Source organism: Podarcis vaucheri (assembly GCF_965113315.1).
Source record: "Podarcis vaucheri genome assembly, chromosome: 3".
Lineage (NCBI taxonomy): Eukaryota > Metazoa > Chordata > Lepidosauria > Squamata > Lacertidae > Podarcis > Podarcis vaucheri.
In genome coordinates this window covers 101,436,108-101,458,372 of record NC_138761.1, presented here as the reverse complement: position 1 = coordinate 101,458,372, position 22,265 = coordinate 101,436,108, and the positions used below count along the sequence as shown (strand labels likewise).

Sequence of the window (22,265 nt, the reverse complement as noted above, 5' to 3'; positions counted from 1 at the left end):
AGCAGAGCAATGATGGGAAATCTGGTTCCGCCCAGATGTTGCAAGACTCCCACCAGCCCCAGCCAGCATGGAAAACAGTCAGAGACGATGAGAACTGAGGTGCATTATCTGGAAGACCAAAGGTTAGCCACATCCAAAGTAAAAGCTTATACACAACTATCTTGCTCACCTATGGTAAGTATAGATTGAATCAAGTGAAGCTTCACAAAAGTTTCTTAAGCCAGAAATGCCTACCACAGATATGAGTAGGTAAGCAAGGTGGCCTGTGAAGATTTGTTGTTGCTGCTTTGGCAAATAATTCTACAATATGTGGAGCCTCAAAAGCTTTATAGGGAGATGTTTAGGGTAAGTTACTTATGAAACCAATTTTGGCTTTCCTGTTTTTTTGAACACAGTTTTGCAGTACGCTATCACAGAAAATCAGCATATAGAATGTAGTAAGAATATTAACATGCTACCTGCAAATAATTGAACAGAATCAATCGTAACGATTTATGCAATGAAGTTATATTTTTCATTTCCCCCTCAAAAACAAAACCAACTTAGGGATGTTAACATGCTTGCATTTGAACCAACTTGGTTTTCACCCTCAGTTTTGTAATGAGCAAATACTGCACAACTCATTCTACAAAGGACACAGAAAGGGTTCAGTTTCAACAGCCATCACACAAACCTGTTGTTGCGATAATCCATCGGGCATCGGTGTCATGATTGCCTCTGTATGCATACAGTCTACATCAATAAACAGTTCCTCTTCTTCTAGGCAGGTTGATCTATGGTCTATAGAAATATTTTAATATGCTAGATTTCCTTCACATATATATTACAGATGCAGGCAATAAAAACACGTAGTCTTTGGATGAGATTAACTGTAACACCTCTGCATTTGCTTCAGTATTATTTCATGCAATGAACACGTCTTCTGAATAACCATCCATAATGAAAGACCTGTAGCTCAAAAAGACACTGGATGTCCAGGATGAAAGTCCATCACAGTGTGCATTCAGAAGAACCATTCGCCCATGACTACACAGTAAGTGTAGTTAAGTAACATCCTGGTCCTTGCACCAAGCTGGACTTGAGACTGATTTAACACTTACCTAAAAGAGGAGCGTTAAAAAAGGTAAAGGTAAAGGACCCCTGACAGTTAAGTCCAGTCGCAGACGACTCTGGGGTTGCGGCACTCATCCCGCTTTACAGGCCGAGGGAGCCGGCGTTTGTCGACAGTTTTTCTGGGTCATGTGGCCAGCATGACTAAGCCGCTTCTGGAGAAACCAGAGCAGTGCACGGAACTGCTGTTTACCTTCCCGCCAGAGCGGTACCTGTTTATCTACTTGCACTTTTGGGAGTGCTTTCGAATTGCTAGGTTGGCAGGAGCTGGGACCGAGCAACGGGAGCTCACCCCGTTGTGGGGATTCGAACTGCCGGCCTTCTGATTGGCAAGCCCAAGAGGCTCAGTGGTTTAGACCACAGTGCCACCCATGTCCCCTGATTTAACGCTTACCAGCGCTGTGGGTTAAACCACAGAGCCTAGGGCTTGCCGATCAGAAGGCCGGCAGTTCGAATCCCCACAATGGGGTGAGCTCCCGTTGCTCGGTCCCTGGTCCTGCCAACCTAGCAGTTCGAAAGCACGTCAAAGTGCAAGCAGATAAATAGGTATCACTCCAGCGGGAAGGTAAACAGCATTTCCGTGTGCTGCTCTGGTTCGCCAGGAGCAGCTTAGTCATGCTGGCCACATGACCCGGAAGCTGTACGCCGGCTCCCTCGGCCAGTAAAGCGAGATGAACGCCACCACCCCAGAGTCGGTCACGACTGGACCTAATGGTCAGGGGTCCCTTTACCTTTACTAAAAGAGGAGCGTTAATAACAACAAAAGGAGGCAGAACATTTTCCTTGGCTTTTCATATGTAACCACTCTTTGTCACTGTTTCGTACTTTCTTCTTTCTCAAGACACAAGAACAACTGTGTAAGAAGATGTAGCAAGTTATACAAGCAGCATGGCTTCAAAGTCAACAGGGCTATTTAGGTGACACCAGATCAATATCCACATTACTTGGCTTACAAGTGAATCCAATTTATTTGAACAGATGTGGATGGGGAACCTCAGACCTGCAACCCTGGTCCTCCTGGACTACTTTTGCTTGGCTGGAATGTGCTATTCTGATAATGCCTTTTGCTTGTCTTGATGGAGAATAGAAAGCTAGTTAGGCTTTGTGTGTGTGAACTTCTGAATATTGTGTGTGTATGGATCACAGGCTAATGTAAGTGTCCCATCTCTTCACTCTGTGCCTGGCCCCTTTCACCCTTGCCCTGCCCACCAGTGGCACGAAGTGGCCCCACAATAAACAATAAACCCTTAGGATGAGAAAGGATGATCGTACACCTTTTTTAAAGAAAAGAAAAGAAAGAGTCAATACGCACCATGACTAATAAATGACTTTGTTCTAATGAACGACCGGCCTTTCTTCACAGCAGCTTTAGTTTTTTCTAGTCCATCTTTGGTTCCTTCCCTAGCTGCCCTCATTAGCTTTTGCATCTGCAAGACAGTATTAAACACATTCTACAAGTTCAGTGAAGAGTAAGTGTGGAATTCAATGGCTTGTTAAGCATGGTACTAGAGGTTTGCAGCAGGTACTAGAGCGTGCAAATAGTTGCTCTTAAAAAGAACACTGTCAAGTTGTGGAGGCCAAAGCCCTCTCCAGGTGTGTGTTGTTGTTTTTATAAAAAAAAACACAACCCAGATAATCTATACTTTATGGATTTGCTGTGGAAGCATACAGATACTCATCCATACAATATATGTATGGTGCTTATCGCTTAATAGAACCTGAACAAATTCCATCCAAATTTTATATGTAAATCCAAACAGTATTTAATAAGTTAAAAATGTGATGCCTTTTTCTGAGCACCCTTGGTATCAAGACACAGAATCTACCAACGTAAATTTAAAGACACACTCAAAATAAATGTATTATGGAATTGTAAGACTGTGTTCCTAAAATTCTTTTAATGACTAACTCCTTACTGTCAGGGGAAAAGGCAGGGCATCAAGATGAACAAGCAAGCATAAATTAATATGACCCCTTTCCTGCTTTACATGCAGGAGAAGAGAGGGGGAATCATGCATAGCTCACCATATATCAGAGAATTAAGGGAGGGAGCATGGATAATCGCCTTCTTGGCTGCATTTACACATAGTGACTTGTATCAATCTAACTTTCTCAAAGCAGACCCATTGAAATTAACAGATCTATATTAGTCATGGCTGTTAATTGCAGCGGGCATACTCTGAGTAAGTTAGCTGAATACAACCCGGTTTCCCTCCCTTTGTAGCAAACTATTTTCTTTCTGCCCTCAATAAAAAGGATAAAATAATAGCAGTGCTGACATAAGCAGTTACATTATTTTAACCTTAAAAAGTTAGAGCAAGCAATCCCATTTATTTCACCTTCAAAAATCCAAAAGGGCTAAGACCTATATGATCTTGTTGGAAGCAACAACCACTACAGCTGTCTTTATAGACACAATAATACATCCATATGGATCAGACTGCAACAGCAGAAGCTAAACAAACAAACAAAATCAATATAGACAATAACTTTTGCATTTCACTTTTTAAGTGTTATAAGCAGTAGGGCAAAGGCACGTTAGCTGGCATAAAAGTCCTTGACAATGTTCTTTTAAGGCCAGTGGGCAATGCAGACAACACAGTTTGAACACATACTGTCCAGTTTTCTCCATCAGCTTTTGTTTATTAAAACACATGTTCATTGTGTTGGGAAGAACAATAATTTTAACATTTTAGCTTGTTACGAAAATCAACTACGCTACCTTCAGCTCATGTTTTTGCTTTAGTTGCTGAATCTCTACAGCTCCCACCGTGTTTGCCATCAAATCTTTCATCTTTTTCTCATAGTGCTCCTTTAAACGGGTTAGGTCATGAGAAAGCTATAGCATACAAAAAGATACAATCTTAAACTTTACTCTAAAGCGCTTGAGCTGTAGCATGCATGCTGGCGGCCAGATAAGAAAAGGATTTGCAACCAGTAGAAGGGAAATCTAGCTTTTGTTTTCAGCAGTACATACTAAAAAAACAACAACTCAGTAATGGGTTTGTTTCCAAGTTTGCTGTCAAAACAACTTTTCTGACTGGGTAGAACACAGAATCGTCTGATCATCTGAACCAAGACAATGACGCTAGGTTAAAGAACGACAGCAGTCCTTTGTACATTATTGTTTAAAAGTATGTGATGATTATAAATATCATTGGTTTTTTTTTTTAAAAAATTGTCCATTAGCACCTTAGAGACCAAGTTTGTTCTGGGTATAAGCTTTTGTGTGCACGCACACTTCTTTAAAAAGTTTTGCGCTTAAAAGCACACCCAAGCAGGTCTCATGATTTTAAGTGAAAGCTTTAGGAAATCACCCTTACTTTTAAGAAATCCCCAGTCTTCCATGTCTAGGTCTGGAAACTACCATTTATAAAGTGAGGTTTCCCCTTACTACATGCTTGGCAAAGAAAACTTAGTTTTAGATTTTTACAATGGTAGGGTGGAAAGAAACATGTGTACCTTACATGTCTTATGAATACAAGATACATCTCTTAAACAACACTGCTTAATGAATGCTAGTAGCGTTCTTTGTATCTATAAAAGACAAATAACTTACTTAAAAATTCCATTTGTATGCATTTATTAACTTCCTTTCTTGTCTTAATATGCCTGGATATTTCTCCTCTCTCATTTTTAAATTACTACGTATGTGGTTTGAAATCGAATGCATGAGAAAAAATGGACATCATAAAGCTTGGGGGAACTACAGTGTTTGGAAGCATGTCAACAATGCGCTAGAAAAAATGCTGCCAAAGAAAGTTACATACTTGTCTTCTGTGGTTGCCACGCAGAAAAGAACTGGGCATTCCATTCTTACACTCTGAATCGCTTTGCTCTTCATAGCTTTCAAACTCACTCGAACTCCACCCATATTCTAGAGAGCTATTTCCACCTTCATCTCCATTTTCAACATCATCGTAAATCATCTCCTCTGCATGCATTAATACGCAAAATATAATTTTGTTAAGCTATGGAGAAGTTCAAATTCATTACCAGTTCTATGAGCCTGCACCTGCACTTTTCAATGCAGGATTAAATAATTAGTAAAAGGTTAAGAAATCAACACATCTATTATCACACCACAAAATGCAGAGTTTGCATTCTGTCTTGGAATATCTTTCAGAGTATAGGTTCTAGAGCAGCAATGGGAGACCTCAGGTCCTATAGTGTTGGGCATAAAGGAGATACATCATTATATTACTCCATGTTCGGGAAACTCATACCCTTTATTTAAACTATATCCCAGAAATGAATAAATTTATGTTGTCTTGTCTTATTTACACACTTAATTCCTTGTGCAAAGTCTGGCTTTACAATTCACTTCTATTACTTTAAGCGAGTAATTCCTTATCTAAAGGAAAGTCTACATCTTTCTTTGATAGATCAGATGGTAAAGGTTGGAGGTACCCAGATAATCGTTGTGAGAAAACCACTGACTTTGGTCCAATTGCTGAATACACTTAATAGTGTGCCTTTCCCACAGTTAGCAAGTACAGGTGTCATACGTTTGGCCATGCATATAATTTGCGATTTCAGGGGGGGGGAAACGTAGCTTTGCTTAAATGCAAAAATCAAGTTATGGTATTGCATAGTGTGCCAAAGAATTATTCACAGGCATATGCACCTCCTTTTCCTATGCCTCCTGTTTTTGTTGTTGTTGTTGTTGTAGATAATAATAATAATAATAATAATAATAATAATAATAATAATAATAATAATAATATACCACCCTTCATACGAAGTTCACAGGGTGGTTGGCAAATTTTATAAAATTATAGGTTTATTAAATTTATAGCTTTGCACTAAAAAGGTTCTCAAGCAATTTACAACCAAAGTAAAAATATATAAATAAATAAAATCACATAAGAAGCATGACGCAATTTTAGAAGCAGTCACCTTTAATATCATAATATGCAACAACATTTGGATTGCAAGTACTCTAAAAAGCAGGCTAAATTTCCTGGCTAAAAGTGACCCAGAACAAATGTAATGTGTTGCCCATAGATATAAAGAGATATAGAAGGAAGATGAGATATGCAATAACATTTCTGGAAAACGATTATGGAAAACAAGAAATGGTACATGAATACAGAGGCACACTCAAAAATAGGCTGAGACAAAATGGGAGTCAGTTTCTACAAACACTTCACATATAAGCCCTCTTTCAGTAATTTTTTTTTTGGGGGGGGGAATAAATCAAAGGAGATGAAAATATATTCTCATTCCATCATTGTATTACTTAGCCAGCTGTATTTGGTTATGTGATATCACAGGAGGCAAATATATCCACTTCAGATGGAAGGCAAAGCTTCCTGATTACATTGGCAATCATAGGGTTAGGAGGTCATTATGTTCACTATATAATCCCCGATTGGCAGGGATTACATAACAACAAAGACATGGTACTTATATACAGCATTTCAGGAGAGCCTAAAAAGAGTCAGGAAGATAAATGGAAAGGGGGTGGTTCATGGATTTTCTTGTAGAACATTCCCAGCTCCCTCTATGAATACCACCACTGCTCTGAATAAATTCACATGTGAACTCTACATCAATCCCATTACACACATAGCCTAAAATGGAACTGACAAAACAGGAACATCTCATATATTTTACATGCAAATGTCATTTCTAGAAAGGGCAATTGGGGATGGTAAAGCATGAGTGGAGTTCTTAATCCCTTCTTTGTGTACCAATTCACTTCCCCAACTGGCTTTTCCATAAGGATGATCTTTAAATCTGTAAATTGAAGCCCTTTTTCAGAGTAAGTCAAGTGAGTTTCTTCATGGAGGTTGATGGGATTTCCCTTCCATAAGGCTAAATCTGGTGCCCTCCGCTGCAATATTCTATTCTATTCTAACCCTGTGAGGTTCAAGGCTAATAAAGGAGGGCAGGATGGGAAAGGATTGATCATCAGCTCCCATTAAAACTTCAGATAGTGATTTTCCCCTGTACCCATTTATCAATAATTCTAAGTCTAAGCCTAGGTTTTGAATTCAAACTCATACCTGGTTCTGAGTCTGAATTTTCTCTTGGCACATCGTCATATATTACCTCATCTGGATCTGAAAGCAAAAAAAGATGGGAAAACCACAATATATTAGACAAACACCATAGACTTTTAGCAAGACACACACTAAAATATTTGCAAAACCCCCATCGTTCAGCCGGACACTGAGATCCAGCGCCGAGGGCATTCTGGCGGTTCCCTCATTGCGAGAAGTGAGGTTACAGGGCACCAGACAGAGGGCCTTCTTGGTAGTGGTGCCTGCCCTGTGGAACGCCCTCCCTTCAGATGTGAAGGAAATAAGTAGCTATCTTATCTTTAAAAGACATCTGAAGGCAGCCCTGTTTAGGCAAGTTTTTTAATATTTAATGCTGTATTGTTTTTAACACTCGATTGGAAGCCGCCCAGAGTGGCTGGGGAAACTCAGCCAGATGGGCGGGGTATAAATAATAAATTACTATTATTTTAAAGGTTAAGAAAAAATAATAGATGGTAGGGGTACAAATAATAACAGTACCATCACCTGCAACATGCTTTTATATTTTCAGCACTGACTGCATATTTATTTGTTTGTTTGTTTGCTTGCCAACCTTTCTCCCAAAGGATCCCAGGGTGGCAATATTAGCCATTATGTAATCCAGCTGTTGCCTAACTAGGTCCCAGGACCCACCACAGTCCAGTGGTGTTTCTAGCTGCCTTGAGCCCCAGTTCTGGGGGAAAGGTGGCATATAAACATAAATAAATTCAACAAGGGTGTCCATGCATTCTGCGGCTCCCTGCCTACTCCCTAAGAAGCTGGAAGACTCAGCCATCTCTGCCCTTCACAATCTTGTTCTGCAGACATGCTGAAGGCCAAAGAAAAGAAGCATCAAACGACATAATATAGGAAAGAGAAGAGGCATGAGCAAGAAGGTGAAGGAGACTTGCTGGAAACACAAAGGGATCAACTAAAGGGATCAACTATCGTACTTAGTTCTCAAACGCCTTGGTACTCGTACGTTTCGGCTCCCAAACGCCGCAAACCCAGAAGTAAGTGTTCTGGATTGCAAACGTTTTTTGGAAGCTGAATGTATGACGTGGCTTCTGCAGCTTCAAATTGAGTGCAGGAAGCTCCTGCAGCCAATCGGAAGGTGCGCTTTGGTTTTTGAATGTTTTTGGAAGTCAAACGGACTTCTAGAACAGATTACATTCGAGAATCAAGGTACGACTGTACTCCTTAGTCCAGGAAGTGCAGATAAGGTGTGCTGATATTAGAGATCAAATTCGTCAAGCATATATGAACTTCTTCAGACTTGTGACAGAAAAGCAAGTCAAAGAAGCTGCAATTTTGCTCAATTCCCCCAAGTTTACAGAATATATTTATCCTGCTCATTTCATCTTTTTCTTTTTGCCTGACCAACATGTGCGCGAGCTTGGATACCCAGTCGCTGATAATGAGGGAAATAAAATGAGATCGAATCAGACATAAGCAGTGTCTAGGATTCTTGTAGAGCAATTGTATCAGAGGAATCTAACCAGCAACATCCCTAGAACAGAGTAATTGTATGTGGAATTCCCGGACTGACCCTGAATAATGAAATCGGACCAGGTATCCAGAAACAAGGAGGGATTCATTCCAGACTTAAATAAAACATTCCAATATAAACAGCTATTTGAGCGATAAACTGAGACACACCAACTCATTATACAGAGCAGAGAAGTTGGACCCAGTGGTCCTGCAAAGTCCCATCAGCCCCAGCCACCATCGCCAATGGGAGTCGTAATCCAACAATATTGGTGGACCACAGTTTCCCATTCCCTGATTTCTAGAGGAACCATAATCACCAGTACTTACTCTCCATCCAGTCTGTGTTTGCAGGATCAGCAGCCCATTTGGCCAAGGCATTCTCATCTTTATTCCCCTGATCATCTTCACTTTAAAATAAGGACATACAAGTTATTAATTATAATAAATATTTCAGTTATCCACAGTGCAATACTATGTATGTTTGCTTTGTAATCTCAATGAAGTTGGGTGAAGCTTATTCATAAGTAAGGGTGTATAGAAGCTGTAATGTCCGACATTCAGGGACTTGGAATGCAGTTTCAGCCTTCATCACATTCCCCCACCACTACCACCCATAAAGTAAACGTAAAAGGTAAAGGATCCCTGGACGGTTAGGTCCAGTCAAAGGCGACTATGGGGATGCGGTGCTCATTTTGCTTTCAGGCCGAGGGAGCCGGCGTTTGTCCACAGACAACTTTGCGGGTCATGTGGCCAGCATGACTAAACCGCTTCTTGCACAACGGAACACTGTGACAGAAACCAGAGCGCACAAAAATGCTGTTTACCTTCCCGCCAGAGCGGTACCTATTTATCTACTTGCACTGGCGGGCTTTCGAACTGCTAGGTTGGCAGGAGCTGGGACAGAGCAACGGGAGCTCACCCCATCGCGGGGATTTGAACCGCCAACCTTCTGATTGGCAAACCCAAGAGGCTCAGTGGTTTAGACCACAGTGCCCCCTGCGTCCCTACCCACAAAGTAGTTCTGTGCAGCTGCTCTTCCTTAACATTCTTTCAGAATGAGAACTGGAAAGCGAGCCTGGCTTTGCTTGAAGTTTTAATTACAAAATGCAGGGGAGGAAACCTACACAGAACTAGGAGATGTTAAAAAACAAACAAACCTAAAATGTACCAAATATTGGCTTCTGTCGTGATCCTAATTTGCGTGCACAGATAGTGGATAATGCCAGCCTGTGCTGTAGTTTCTGCACTACTCCTACTAAATACTAGCTGGTGCTAAAATCCCCAGCCACAAATCTACCTTTCCAAGTGTGCTCAGGGAGGCTCTGTGCGCATGCCAGCAAACTAGATGCTGTTAAACACAGTCACTGAAGGTGGAAGAGATTGTACAATGCTTCTTGCAGGAGAGGGGTGTTAACTGCATCCAGCTACGTAGCAGAGGCAGAGCAGCAATGCAGCAGTGGTCCAATGGTTCTAGCAAACCACATGTACTTGATCCCAATGTCTGCTGGGGCCAGGAAGCCATTTCACAGCTTGCCTATCCCAGCCCCCTCCCATATCCGTAAGTGTTTCTCTCTTCCCACCATTGAGATGCAGTTTGATATGGCAATCACCTATGATATGGGTGCTTTCCCATGTAATGGGCTTCAGGTGGTGATGGGTCTGTGTACAGTTCCACCAGTGCTGTTTGCTCACAATGGAGTAGCAAGAAGATGGTTTGCAGTGCTTCAGGGCAGAAACCGAGAAAGAAACATTCTACCTAGGCAGTAGCTAGACTTTCGTGTGTGTGTGTGTGTGTGTGTGTGTGTGTGTGTGTGTGCTTGGGCAAAGCAGCTATTGCATCACAAATCTCAAGGGACTGAGTTGCCCTTTGCTCAAATACGGTTCTATGGATCACTGCAGTTTGTTTCCACTAGAAGCCTAAACTTAGCAATCTGGCAATGACAGCCTCGCTCAAGAAATGCTATCCCTTAATTTATCCAAAATAAATACTTTGGTTTGAAAATGACTGTCTGAGGCTCTGACAGGACAGCCACCGCCCAGAATGCTTGCATGCCGAGGAAGAAAAACATGTCATAAAGGGAGATGGCCCAAGGATGACTTAATAAATGAGTCACAGGAACGGGCAAGTAGAAGCAAAGCTGCAGGGGAGTTAAGGCTCTGCAGAGCAGAGAAGGTTTGCAGAAGCATAGGGAACTGGCTTGACAGAGACAGCTGTTGTTGAAGGCAGAGGAACTGCAACAGAAACCATGCAGAGAGAATGCAGGAGTTCTGGTGGATCTGACCCAAATGTCCACTCACGCAGCAGCCCATTTCTTACAGCGGCCAACCTGATTGCAGAACTACAGGCTTGGAAGGGACCTCAAAGTTTATCAAGCCCAAATCCTTGCCACTGCACTGGCCCCAACGTGCCTTGTTCCTCTATACCCACAAAGGAGGCCACCTGGCATCGTTGTGGCATCACATGATTGACAGGTGGGAAAGACAAACTTGGCCAGTGGGGGAGGGGAGGGGAGGAAGATAAGGACCCCCACCCCTGCTGGAGAAGTAGACAACCTGCAAAACGGAGGAACGTGGAAAGGTGTCTAAAACAAGGTGACGGAGCTGCAAAGGAATCCATTCACTATCAGAGTCTGCCTCATCGACTGTTCTTACTGAAGGAGGCTGTTATGAAACAAACATTTCGACCCTCAAACTCAAGACAAAACAAAACAAGGGACATGGATGCCCACTCTTGTATTCAACACATGCACTTTACTCTTTACAGAGGGGTTTTTTAAAATAAACGCCAGTATTTTCTTCTTACCCGTTCTGGGGATCCTCTGAACTCTGAGAATTATGGCAATCTTCAGCAACTATATGAACATTTGCTAAAGGAAACAAAAGTAGTAATAGAATCTCACTCAGTAACAGCCATGTTAAAAAAAATACAATAGTTGTGATTGAAACATTCACACCACCGTATTTTTCGCTCTATAAGACGAACCCGACCATAAGATGCATCTAGTTTTAGAGGAGGAGAATAAGGGGGGGGGGGAATTCTCACCCTCTCTGCTCAGCGCCTCTCCAGCAAAGCAGCTTTCCCTCTCTGTACAGCACCCCTTCAGCGAAGCGGCAGGAGAAGCAGAGGCCCTTCCATTTCTCCTTGCTCTCCTGGCTTCAGGGATAGCTGTGCAGCCTGCATTCGCTTCATAAGACGCACACTGATTTCCCCTTACTTTTTAGGAGGGGAAAAGTGTGTCTTATAGAGTGAAAAATACAGTACTTTGCAAAATAAAAATTAGTCCTCTTAAATGCAACCAGCATTCTCTAGCTTGGCTTGGAGTAAAAGGTAGGAAAATAAAAAAAATAGAAAAGCTTGGCTTGGAGTAAAAGGTAGGAAAATTAAAAAAAAATAGAAAAGACAAACCTGTAGAGCTGCAAACCAGACCCTATATATTATATCTTGCTTCCATATGTTTTCTAACCTTTTCACTTTACTCCTCTTGTTAGCAAACTATTTGAACAAACACTAAAGTGATCTAACTGCAGGCTAGGGATAGGTAACACATTCAGAAATACACTGTTTGTGGCAACATATTTAAACTAGATATATAAGGATTTAATGTTGTTTTTAGAATGAAAGCCAATACTCTTCAGAGCATTAGCAGCTATATATGTCAACGATTTACAAATTACCCGCTGCTATTGTAGATTACTCTCGATGTTCAAAATAATCCTTGTAGGAACATAGGAACCTGCTTTATACTGAGCCAGAACAATGGGTCTACCTTGCTCAGTACTGTCTAAAGAAGTTGGCAGTGGCTGTCCAGGATTTCATACAAGGTTCTCTCTCTGGAGATGAAGGGGCTTAAACCTAGGACCTTTTGTATGCAAAACAGATGTTCTGCCACTAGAGATGCAGGTGAAATTCATTTCAGCTCACATTTAAAGGCAAACCTACCCAATTCACATTTTTCCAAAACAGCGTGCAAACCAGAACACAGCACTGCTCTGTGTTTTGCAATGCACGTCTCCAGCCAAGTACAGTGGTGCCTCGCAAGACGAAATTAATCCGTTCCGCGAGTCTCTTCGTCTAGTGGTTTTTTCGTCTTGTGAAGCAACCCTATTAGCGGCTTAGCGGCTTAGCGCTATTAGCGGTTTAGCGGCTATTAAAGGCTTAGCAGATTAGCGGCTAAAAGGCTATTAGTGGCTTAGCGGCTTAGAAAAGGGGGGGAGCGGAAAAAAATTGGAACACTCACAAGACGTTTTCGTCTTGCAAAGCAAGCCCATAGGGAAAATCGTCTTGCGAAGCAGCTCAAAAACGGAAAACCCTTTCGTCTAGCAGGTTTTCCGTATTGCGAGGTATTCGTCTTGTGGGGCACCACTGTAATGTGTACTGAAGTGCATGTACTGGGATGAAGTTTTTATATACAGTGGTACCTCGGTTTAAGAACACTCCTGTTTACGAACGATTCGGTTTACGAACTATGCAAAACCGGAAGTATTGTCCTGGTTTGCAAGCTTTACCTCGGTCTAAGAACGGAATCTGAACGGTGGAAGGGCACCGACAGTAGGAGGCCTCATTAGGGAAAGCACGCCTCGGTTTAATAACGGTTTCAGTTTAAGAACAGACTTCTGGAATGGATTAAGTTCGTAAACCGAGGTACCACTGTATATATAAAAGTGCATATTTCAACAAAAACACCGTTCAAAATGCATTTTAATAGGGGAAATTGCTTTGCAAAAATTGGTATATTGAGCAAAATCACCTACAAAAATGTGCACATTAGGAGAAATTTATACTAAGATGCTGATGAGTTTGCAAGAGAACGTTTTTTAAAAAAATGCAAACTAATGTGAGAATGTAGAGAACACAAGGTTGGGAGAAGGAAAAACTGAAACAGAAACTGGCGGATTCACCCATTCCATTCCCTATGTATCACTGAGCTACAGCCCTTCCCTGTCAATGGAACCGATCCAGACAAATCGCATCTTGGATTACAGCGAGGAACAAACAATCCACTAAATAACCCATTGTGAAATAACCATACAGAGGCAAAGAGAAGAACAGTGATAGAAGGCTGCAAGTTCCTTCCCTCTTATTGGGTGCAGTCGCCCACAAAGTATCATCTTGGCTGTGAGTTCTGGGGGACTTGCTCCCTGTCTTGCAGGCCTTTTTCCACCTGGCCTGGGAAGGCAGGACCCTGACTGACTCCAGCTACAAAAATTGAGGCAGCAGAACAGACTCTTGGGCTGCAGTAACTTTAGTGGGGGTTGTTGAGTATGTGTGTTGTTGCTGTTATTGATTTTTTGTTTTGTTTTTAATTTTAGATCTTATTGTGACTTAAGTTGAAATTGGTCAATTTGTGTGCTTTGATGTTTTATTTATTGCTTATGACTACTTATGTTTGGAATTAGGTAACTTTTTGCATGTCAAAATAAAAAAATTCCTTCCAGTAGCACCTTAAAGACCAACTAAGTTAGTTCTTGGTATGAGCTTTCGTGTGCATGCACACTTCTTCAGATACCAAGTAAAGCTCATACCAAGAACTAACTTAGTTGGTCTTTAAGGTGCTACTGGAAGGAATTTTTTTTATTTTGACTATGGCAGACCAACACGGCTACCTATCTGTTTTTGCATGTCGTAAGCCTCCTTGAGCATGGTTTGAAACTATGGAAAGGAGGCATGCAAATAAAATTATGTATGTATGTATGTATGTATGTATGCATGTAAAGTATCAGAACTATGATACTGCTTCATAAACGGTGCCTTCCAAAATTACATTACCTTCTTCATCCACAGACACAGTTCTTATTATGACAGGACTGGAGTATGCTGGCAACAGCAATGGTAAGTTGGATGGTACAGCATAACCGCAGGGCACAGGAACAGAATATCCACTTGGGAGGGTAGGGCTTATACTTCCATCCTGTGGGCTTGGCTCTGGTGACAATGATGGCTCCTTTTCTTGCATTGGCGAAATTGTTATGACAGAGTATGGGTTTACTCTTGGTGGGACCACCTCTGCTGTGCCATCAGCTCCCGCGATTTTCTCGGCTCCATCCACATTTTCATTCCCTTGAATGAAAACCACACAAGTTGTTGTCAAAACGCAAATTCCCTTGCAGGAACCCTGTTGCAATGCTCTTGCCCTTCAGATGAATCCTCAAAACCCTTCTTAAGGAGATAATTCTGCAGCAACCTCCAGAGACAAGTGTGCTGAGCAGACGAAGAATGGGAGAGAGCAACTCTAAACTGCAGCCTGCCAGATGGAAGATCAAACTTTTGGTTTGGGTTATAAATTATAGTGAGCACAAACTATGGTTTGGCATGGTGGTTTTGATTCAGTTTGACAGTTCTGGCCCCTGTAAAGCCATATTCAGCCAATGACCGTCTTCCTACAGCAGCCTTCCATGCCCAACCTGAGAGACTTTGGTGGAAGCTACAAGAGGGGACCTGAGCTGACTTGTGCTCCACCTTCTGTAAGATTATTGGTACTTTGGATGCAACCCAGTGCCTCTGCTGACAGAGAAACTCAACCAGCTTGTGAAGTAAATGATATAGCTACAGTGGTACCTCGGGTTAAGTACTTAATTCGTTCCGGAGGTCCGTACTTAACCTTAAACTGTTCTTAACCTGAAGCACCACTTTAGCTAATGGGGCCTCCTGCTGCTGCCGCGCCACCGGAGCACAATTTCTGTTCTCATCCTGAAGCAAAGTTCTTAACCTGAAGCACTATTTCTGGGTTAGCGGAGTCTGTAACCTGAAGCGTATGTAACCTGAAGTGTATGTAACCTGAGGTACCATTGTATTATCTTGCATATGTTATATCTGGCAAACTTAAAGAGGAGTGGAAGAAGATGAAGCAATTTCTTCTTTTTATTTCCTAAGCAGCATATCTTTATCTTTTGATATCACCTTAGGCCGGCCTGCACAAGTGTTCATTCTGCATAGAAATGACTTGAGACTACACTCGCTGGCTCTGGTTCCATCACCACCCTTATGTAAAGAGGACTCTACACCCATAAGGACTGCGTAGAATGTAGTGCTAAGGAGATCATTCCACCTGTGCAAGCATTTCGGAAGAACAGCACAATCATCCTTCTCCTCCCACCATTTGCTGTTCTGAGGATTCTTCTGTTCCCCCCCCCAACCCCCCCTAATTTCGGGAGGGGGAAGTGAGGGGAAAAATGTCCCGTTGAATTAGCAGTTCTTGCATGGGCTTCCACTAATGGGACCCATTAGCTGAATCTGGTCCTTAGAAAGCCTGTGCGCAACCTGTGCGCTCTTCAAGCACACTTATTGCATGTCGCCTCTTATGTAAATGACACCTTGAAGCTATGAGCTCATGGAGAGTTGCCCATAGAAACTATCCCAATGTTCTTTCCATGTACTTATTTCTGTTTTGAATGAACGTTTGCAGTTCATTATTATGTTGAAAGAGGTCTCACGTGCACTAAGTAAATAAATAAAGTATCAGCAATGCTCTCATGGCTTTATTAGGCATGGTCACACGTACCTGTAGAATTCACTTCTTCCTGTTCTGTGTTATTCTTCTTAGGCTCTAAATTCGATTGCAAAGCACTTTGCCTGTCTGCTTCTGGTATTTCATCTCCACTATCAAAGTCAAACTGTTCTCCTTCCTCCTCCTCTTCATCATCAGCTGTGCCGGTTGCTAGTTCGTTTTCTAAAACTTAAAAAACAGACAAAACAATGACAACGTCTAACTTAGGTAGACTAGACAGCTCTAGCTGCAGAGTCAAACAAGAAATATTGGACAAATGATTATTAAAAGACAATACAACTCTGGGACACGGTTATGGTGACTTCATCCTTCTATAAATATACTGCTGAACTTCTAGCTAACAGTGAAACATTGTCTGGAAATAAATTACAGGAAGTGTACAGAGATGTTTTAATTGCCATAATGCCCAAGGGAAGAAAAGATCCAATGTCACTATCATGATAAAGATCAATTTCACTTTTTGACAATGGTTATACAATTTTTAACAGTAGTTTAGCAAAGCTTTTGAATATGATCGTATATAGATATTATCATTAGTGTGGTATTCATCTAAGTTTTCCCCCGAGTAGACCCCCTGAAATCAATTAGTAACATGAGTAAGTGAGGTCAATGAGTAGTGGGTCTGCTCTGAATAATACTTGAATTATCACCCTAGTTTTGTGTTGTTGTTTCAAGTGGTCCATGGTGGGGAAAGTTTGGAAACCATTGTATTTAATCATACATGTGGACTAAACAAAGACTTTTTTAACATCTCAGCTGGTAGTGGTGGTAGCTCTGCTACCAAGTTCCACACAAATACACATCTCATAGGACTGCTTTGTACTTCACCAAAGCCCAACATCTTAGGAGAAGAACAGAAGATAAACATACTATCAAAACTTTGGGTTCTGTGATTCATCAATGCTAGTGTTGTCTTCAGTGTTTCAAAGTGTTTCTTAAGTTTGTCAAAAGCAATCCTTTCAGCTCTCTCTTCTTCTGAACCTTGACAAAAAAATCTATTTTCCTTCCTTCAAAAACTTCCATGTAAATATTTTCCTTTGGGAAGTGGAGGAAACCAGGCATATATTTAGAAACAAGATTATTTAACTTGAAGGTAAGAAGAGGTCAAGGGAAACCCACATAAATCTTAGAAAATCTAATTATTATGTAAGATTTTCTCAGACACTCTACCAGCTTGGACACGCTCTGAAAAATTCCTCTACAAAAATTCACACTACTCAACTGTTCTGACTGTCAAAGCAATAAGCTTTCTTGCTATATATTCTGTTTCCTGAACCACGTTGAGTCAGCATGCCTGTTAGTGACACCTCTAAGGCACTGTAAGGAAGGAAGGTCAATATTTTTCCACTTAAAAACTAAAATAATATTCATTATCTAGCTGGTGTGACATGTTAAATGGCTAAGTTTTTGTGTGCACCATTTAAAAGCTCCTTCTTTCACTTGTCTCTGAACACAAAGCTAAATATCCTACCATTCACATCCTAAGGGGTTGAGGCGACAACCACAGAAGCTCAAAAGCAAAAGTTGCTGTTGACAGGAATGCTCATACGCTGTAACAGAGCTGAGCAAACCAGCATCAAGAGACCACCAAGGAGAAGTGTTACAAGCTCTCAAGCAAATATAGAAATTCTCTGCTGCTTGCACAAGATATGTTATCTTTGTTCACTCTTCCCAAAATACTTTACACTGAGAGCCTCACACCCGGCACTGCTTGGTAATTCTAAGAAAGAAAGAAAATCAGTGCAGTTTTGAAAGGTTCCATCAACCATCTTAATTCAACTTAAGGTCCAATCGTATAACAGCAGAGACAAAAACCTGCTCCATTATCTCAGGAACAAACCTGCAAAAGTCTAATCCTGTGAAATAAGCTAAGGCAGATACTGGGGACTTCAACACTCATGCAACTCTTTGACAGCTTTTCTGTGGGAGGTTTACCCATCTATTCATGTATTAACATGCAAGCTAATTCAAAATTCTTCAGCAATGGTTGAAGGCCCTGCCCATTATACCATTGACTCAAATTTCTGAATGCAGGCACAATTGAGTAATGCAGTAACAAGGTATGTCTTGTGGTACTGGTTCCTTGTTTTCAAGGGCCTGTGGGGGAGAAGCCCCCTCCCCCTATGAGTCCACCTTTTCACTATGTATTAAGATAATCACTGCCACTGCTCTTCACCATTTCCCTGCAGCAAATGCTTACTATGCAGACCCTTGATGCCAGCTCTGTTTCCAGAGAGAGAGTAATACCAAGCCCCTTTCTGAAGCAAGCTCACTCAAAGTCATTCAGACCACCAGAGAAAGTACTGACGTAACAGTTATCTTCCGAAATGGCAACTAGCATACAGAGCAATTGAGAAAGCAGTGTGTGGCGTTTGCCCTCATAGCTGTGTGACATCATACTGAGTTCATAAGGAAAGGGTTAAAGGTAAAGGTACCCCTGCCCGTACGGGCCAGTCTTGTCAGACTCTAGGGTTGTGAGCTCATCTCACTCTAGAGGCTGGGAGCCGGCGCCGTCTGCAGACACTTCCGGGTCACGTGGCCAGCGTGACATCGCTGCTCTGGCGAGTCTGCCACCAGCGCAGCACACGGAACGCCGTTTACCTTCCCGCTATATAGCGAGACCTATTTACAGTGGTGCCTCGCAAGACGAAATTAATTCGTTCCGCGAGTTTTGTTGTCTTGCGAAGCACGGTGTCGGAAGAGTTTTGGAAAAGCTTCAAAAATCACCAAAGTCTTCAAAAACCTCAAAAAAGGCTACCACACCGCATGCTATGAGTTGCTCCTCGAAGTCAAGTCGCAACTGTATTAACGGCGTTAAGAAAAAGGAAACAAACTTGCAAGACGTTTCCGTCTTGCGAAGCAAGCCCATGGGGAAAATTGTCTTGCGAAGCAGCTCAAAAAACAAAAAACCCTTTCGTCTTGCGAGTTTTCCGTCTTGCGAGGCCTTTGTCTTGCAAGGTACCACTGTATCTACTTGCACTTAAGAGTGCTTTCGAACTGCTAGGTGGGCAGGAGCTGGGACCGAAAGACAGGAGCTCACCCCGCCGCGGGGATTCGAACCGCCGACCATTTGATCGGCAAGTCCTAGGCACTGTGGTTTTACCCACAGCGCCACCCGCGTCCCATAAGGAAAGGGTTAACTAATTGTAAAATGACTAACCAATGGGAACCCAAGGGGCAGAGTTAACTGTGTATAAGCTTAAGCACAGAGGTTTTTTGGAGGAGTTAGAGTTAGGGTGGTTGAGAAGACAGTCTGGAGTTAGAAGAGACAGAGAAGAGAAGTCTGTGGGTTGGGCTAGTCTGGTGTGAGAGAGGGAGAAAATTTGTTAAGAGGAGTCAGTCAAACAGTTGAGATAATCAGTCAGAAGGTATTAGGAAGGTATATGCCGATAAAGAAACTAAAGTTAAGATACTGACAGGAATATTATCTGAGAAGCCATAAACTTGTTAATGTTTGTAAAATAAGCTTCTTCCTTTTTTTGTTCACTTTTAGCAACTGTCTGGACTCAGTGTTTTACCAGAGAGTAACGGGTTGGTGGCAGCAGGGAAGCGAGCACAGTGGTGGCACAGGGATCAATAGACCGTTAAACGTCCAGGGACCCTGTGTGATCGTCACACAGTGGTTCCAAAATGGTGATCTCAAACTAGTGATCCTGAGTACTTGCCACTGTACTGTTAGTCTTTTTTAAAAAATTAATAAATGAAGAGACGGAATACACCCTAATCACATAACCAGCCAGCATATTTGGCATCATGAATCTTCAGCTATTCTCCTGCTCTGGCCACAAAGGAGAAATTGGAGCATTAAGAAGGCAACAAGAGTGAAGTGCTCTGTCGCACAGAAGGAAAGTCGCTCACTCTTTCTCTTGCTGAACACATCCCATTGGCTTTGCAATACTTTGGACTAAATCCTAGGGCTTTATAAGGATTTCTCAGAAGCATTACATTCAGAAAGACATTCAAGCAGCAGAACAGGCCTCAGACCATGAAAGCAGTGCGGCCATTATTTCTCCTCACAGGCACAGAAACGAAGTCTACAGAAATCTCATTGTTGTCTCTCCCCCATATCACATTTATCATTCGTGCGTAATTTTGTGCGTGACCTCATTTATAAAGATGAAGCTTTGTTGCACCAAAGCAGCTTTTACAAAGAACAAGTAACAACTGAAAATTTTCTGCCAACTCAGTGAGAGCTTTATGCAAAAACTATCTTTAATTTTACCAGGCCAATTTACATCCTTCACGCCTGCTATTGTTGGAATCTGTCTGTTCCAAAAGACAATGGAGTGCACCTCTGTGGGTGAAGTCAAACTACTACATTAGCAGCAATGAAATGACCTCCTTTGGGCGCAAGCTTGGACAGTGTTTCATGCTTAATCCAAACAATATTCACTGCCCTGTTTGTTTTATCCATTTCCTCTGTCTTTTTCTCTGTCTGGGCCATGCTTATGTTTCCTTTGGTTTCCTTCCCAATGTGGTTAAGCCTGAAGGTGTCACTTGTCAGTAGCTTGTTATCTTTTATAATCACGGCTGCCTGATAAAAGGGGAATTACACGAGTCAATATTGTTATGAATGGATTACATCCAGATTGTAGAAATATCCTGGAGAAGATGTCAAGGTCTAGTACAAACCTTGTCCTTGTTTTAAGGGCAAATAGATTCTAGCGAAGAAACTTTTGTCAGACTTATGACACAGGGTAGGGATCAAAATTCCCTTCCACCCAAAACCACAAGGCAGACTTTTTAAAATGTGCACACTCAAACACAAATGTGAAAGGGCATTTTAATGTAATGTACAGTTTGGAGACATGTAGTTTTATGAACAAATTGCAATGCAATTATCTACGAAGGAAAAAAAAGTTTTCCATTCTCCTTCTCTGTTATAAAGGACTAATTTTAAATACAGTATTGATTATTTACTTTCAACAGATTTATTTTTCCTGGTTGTTGCTTTTCTAAAAGGAAAGCCACAGGATCTGTCTCACTTTCTCTTCTGAAAGGCATCGCTCTATTTCAGACACCAAACAAGCTATTAACAGCTTCCCAAACAAGAGACTATTGATAATTACAATTCAGATGCTGTTCTCATTCATCTCAAACCTTGGCTCCATTTTTATCATCCTTTGTAACCATCCTGTCTGTATGCTCAAACAGGCATCTCTCACAAAACAAATGCAGCACAGACAACTCATTTTACTGTGTCTGCTCACTTTAGGCAATATTCTTACAACTTTCAAAAGAAAGCTAGTCACGCAAACCTCTGCTCCTAGATGACACAAACGAAAATTTGCAAGTGAAGTCACCTTCTGATATACAGATTATATTATTATTATTATTATTATTATTATTATTATTATTATTATTATTACACTTGTTAATCACTTAATCCAAAAGGCAAAAGTCTAAGCAACTTACAAATATTAAGAGCCAAAGCAGAACATAAAAACAGACCATACATTACAATAAGAACAAGGCACATTCTACAGATACATTGTATATTAATGAGCTGTGAAAAAAAAACATTAAAGTGGTCTTTGTGTATCTTTCTTAAAATTATGTTTAATTAAACAGTAACTAACACATTTATACAGAACATCTCTCCCTCCATCTCTCCTACCCAATTCCACCCCTTTAAAAAAATAGCCAGTGTAACTTTTCAGGTTTCCTGTACTGTTTGCCCTAAAACTGCAATCTAGCGCAGTGCTATGCATTATACTTTAAAGAACCATGACTGCAGCTGTACCTTTGTAGGATGTTGCAGTAGCAACAGTTGCTATCACTAGAGAATCAAAGCTGCTTTGTAAAAAAAAAAGAGGGGGGGACAGTGACTTATCAGCATGGCCGTGGAAACTGTTCTCTGGCTTGTACATATGGTTCTGCTTGGTGCACATAATATTGTTTCTTTTCAATCGTGCCCTTTGTCTTCTTGCTTCTGAGCACTCGTGTTTTGATTACACTTGCACAAACAAGAAAGTCAGAGCCTCTCTCTTTCACGTTTAGGAAACTGGAAGCTAGGAGTCTCAGAATCTTATTGCATCCCGATTCCTGCATCTCTCCAAGGTAGTCAGAGAGGTGCATATCTTCACAGTTATTCTGGGAGGTAGGTAATTTAGTATGCTTCATTCCTACACCC

General features: G+C 41.5%; 1 protein-coding gene across 6 annotated transcripts in view; it reads right to left on the bottom strand.

The window, feature by feature from the left end:
• The window catches only part of ARHGEF10 (Rho guanine nucleotide exchange factor 10), a 101,071-nt gene that overhangs the window by 66,492 nt on the left and 12,314 nt on the right, over window positions 1-22,265 (bottom strand). For 4 of the 6 annotated variants that reach the window (XM_082215403.1, XM_082215402.1, XM_082215404.1 and 1 more), the window contains exons 3-11: window positions 16,127-16,300; window positions 14,395-14,685; window positions 11,431-11,494; window positions 8,955-9,034; window positions 7,122-7,178; window positions 4,881-5,044; window positions 3,833-3,949; window positions 2,423-2,537; window positions 674-780 (exon numbers count right to left, since the gene is read on the bottom strand). In XM_082215403.1, the coding sequence (XP_082071529.1) occupies window positions 674-780; window positions 2,423-2,537; window positions 3,833-3,949; window positions 4,881-5,044; window positions 7,122-7,178; window positions 8,955-9,034; window positions 11,431-11,494; window positions 14,395-14,685; window positions 16,127-16,300 (1,169 nt within the window). Of the gene's footprint in view, window positions 1-673; window positions 781-2,422; window positions 2,562-3,832; window positions 3,950-4,880; window positions 5,045-7,121; window positions 7,179-8,954; window positions 9,035-11,430; window positions 11,495-14,394; window positions 14,686-16,126; window positions 16,301-22,265 lie in introns of all 6 variants that reach the window. The other 2 variants (XM_082215406.1, XM_082215407.1) reach the window with 2 other exon arrangements.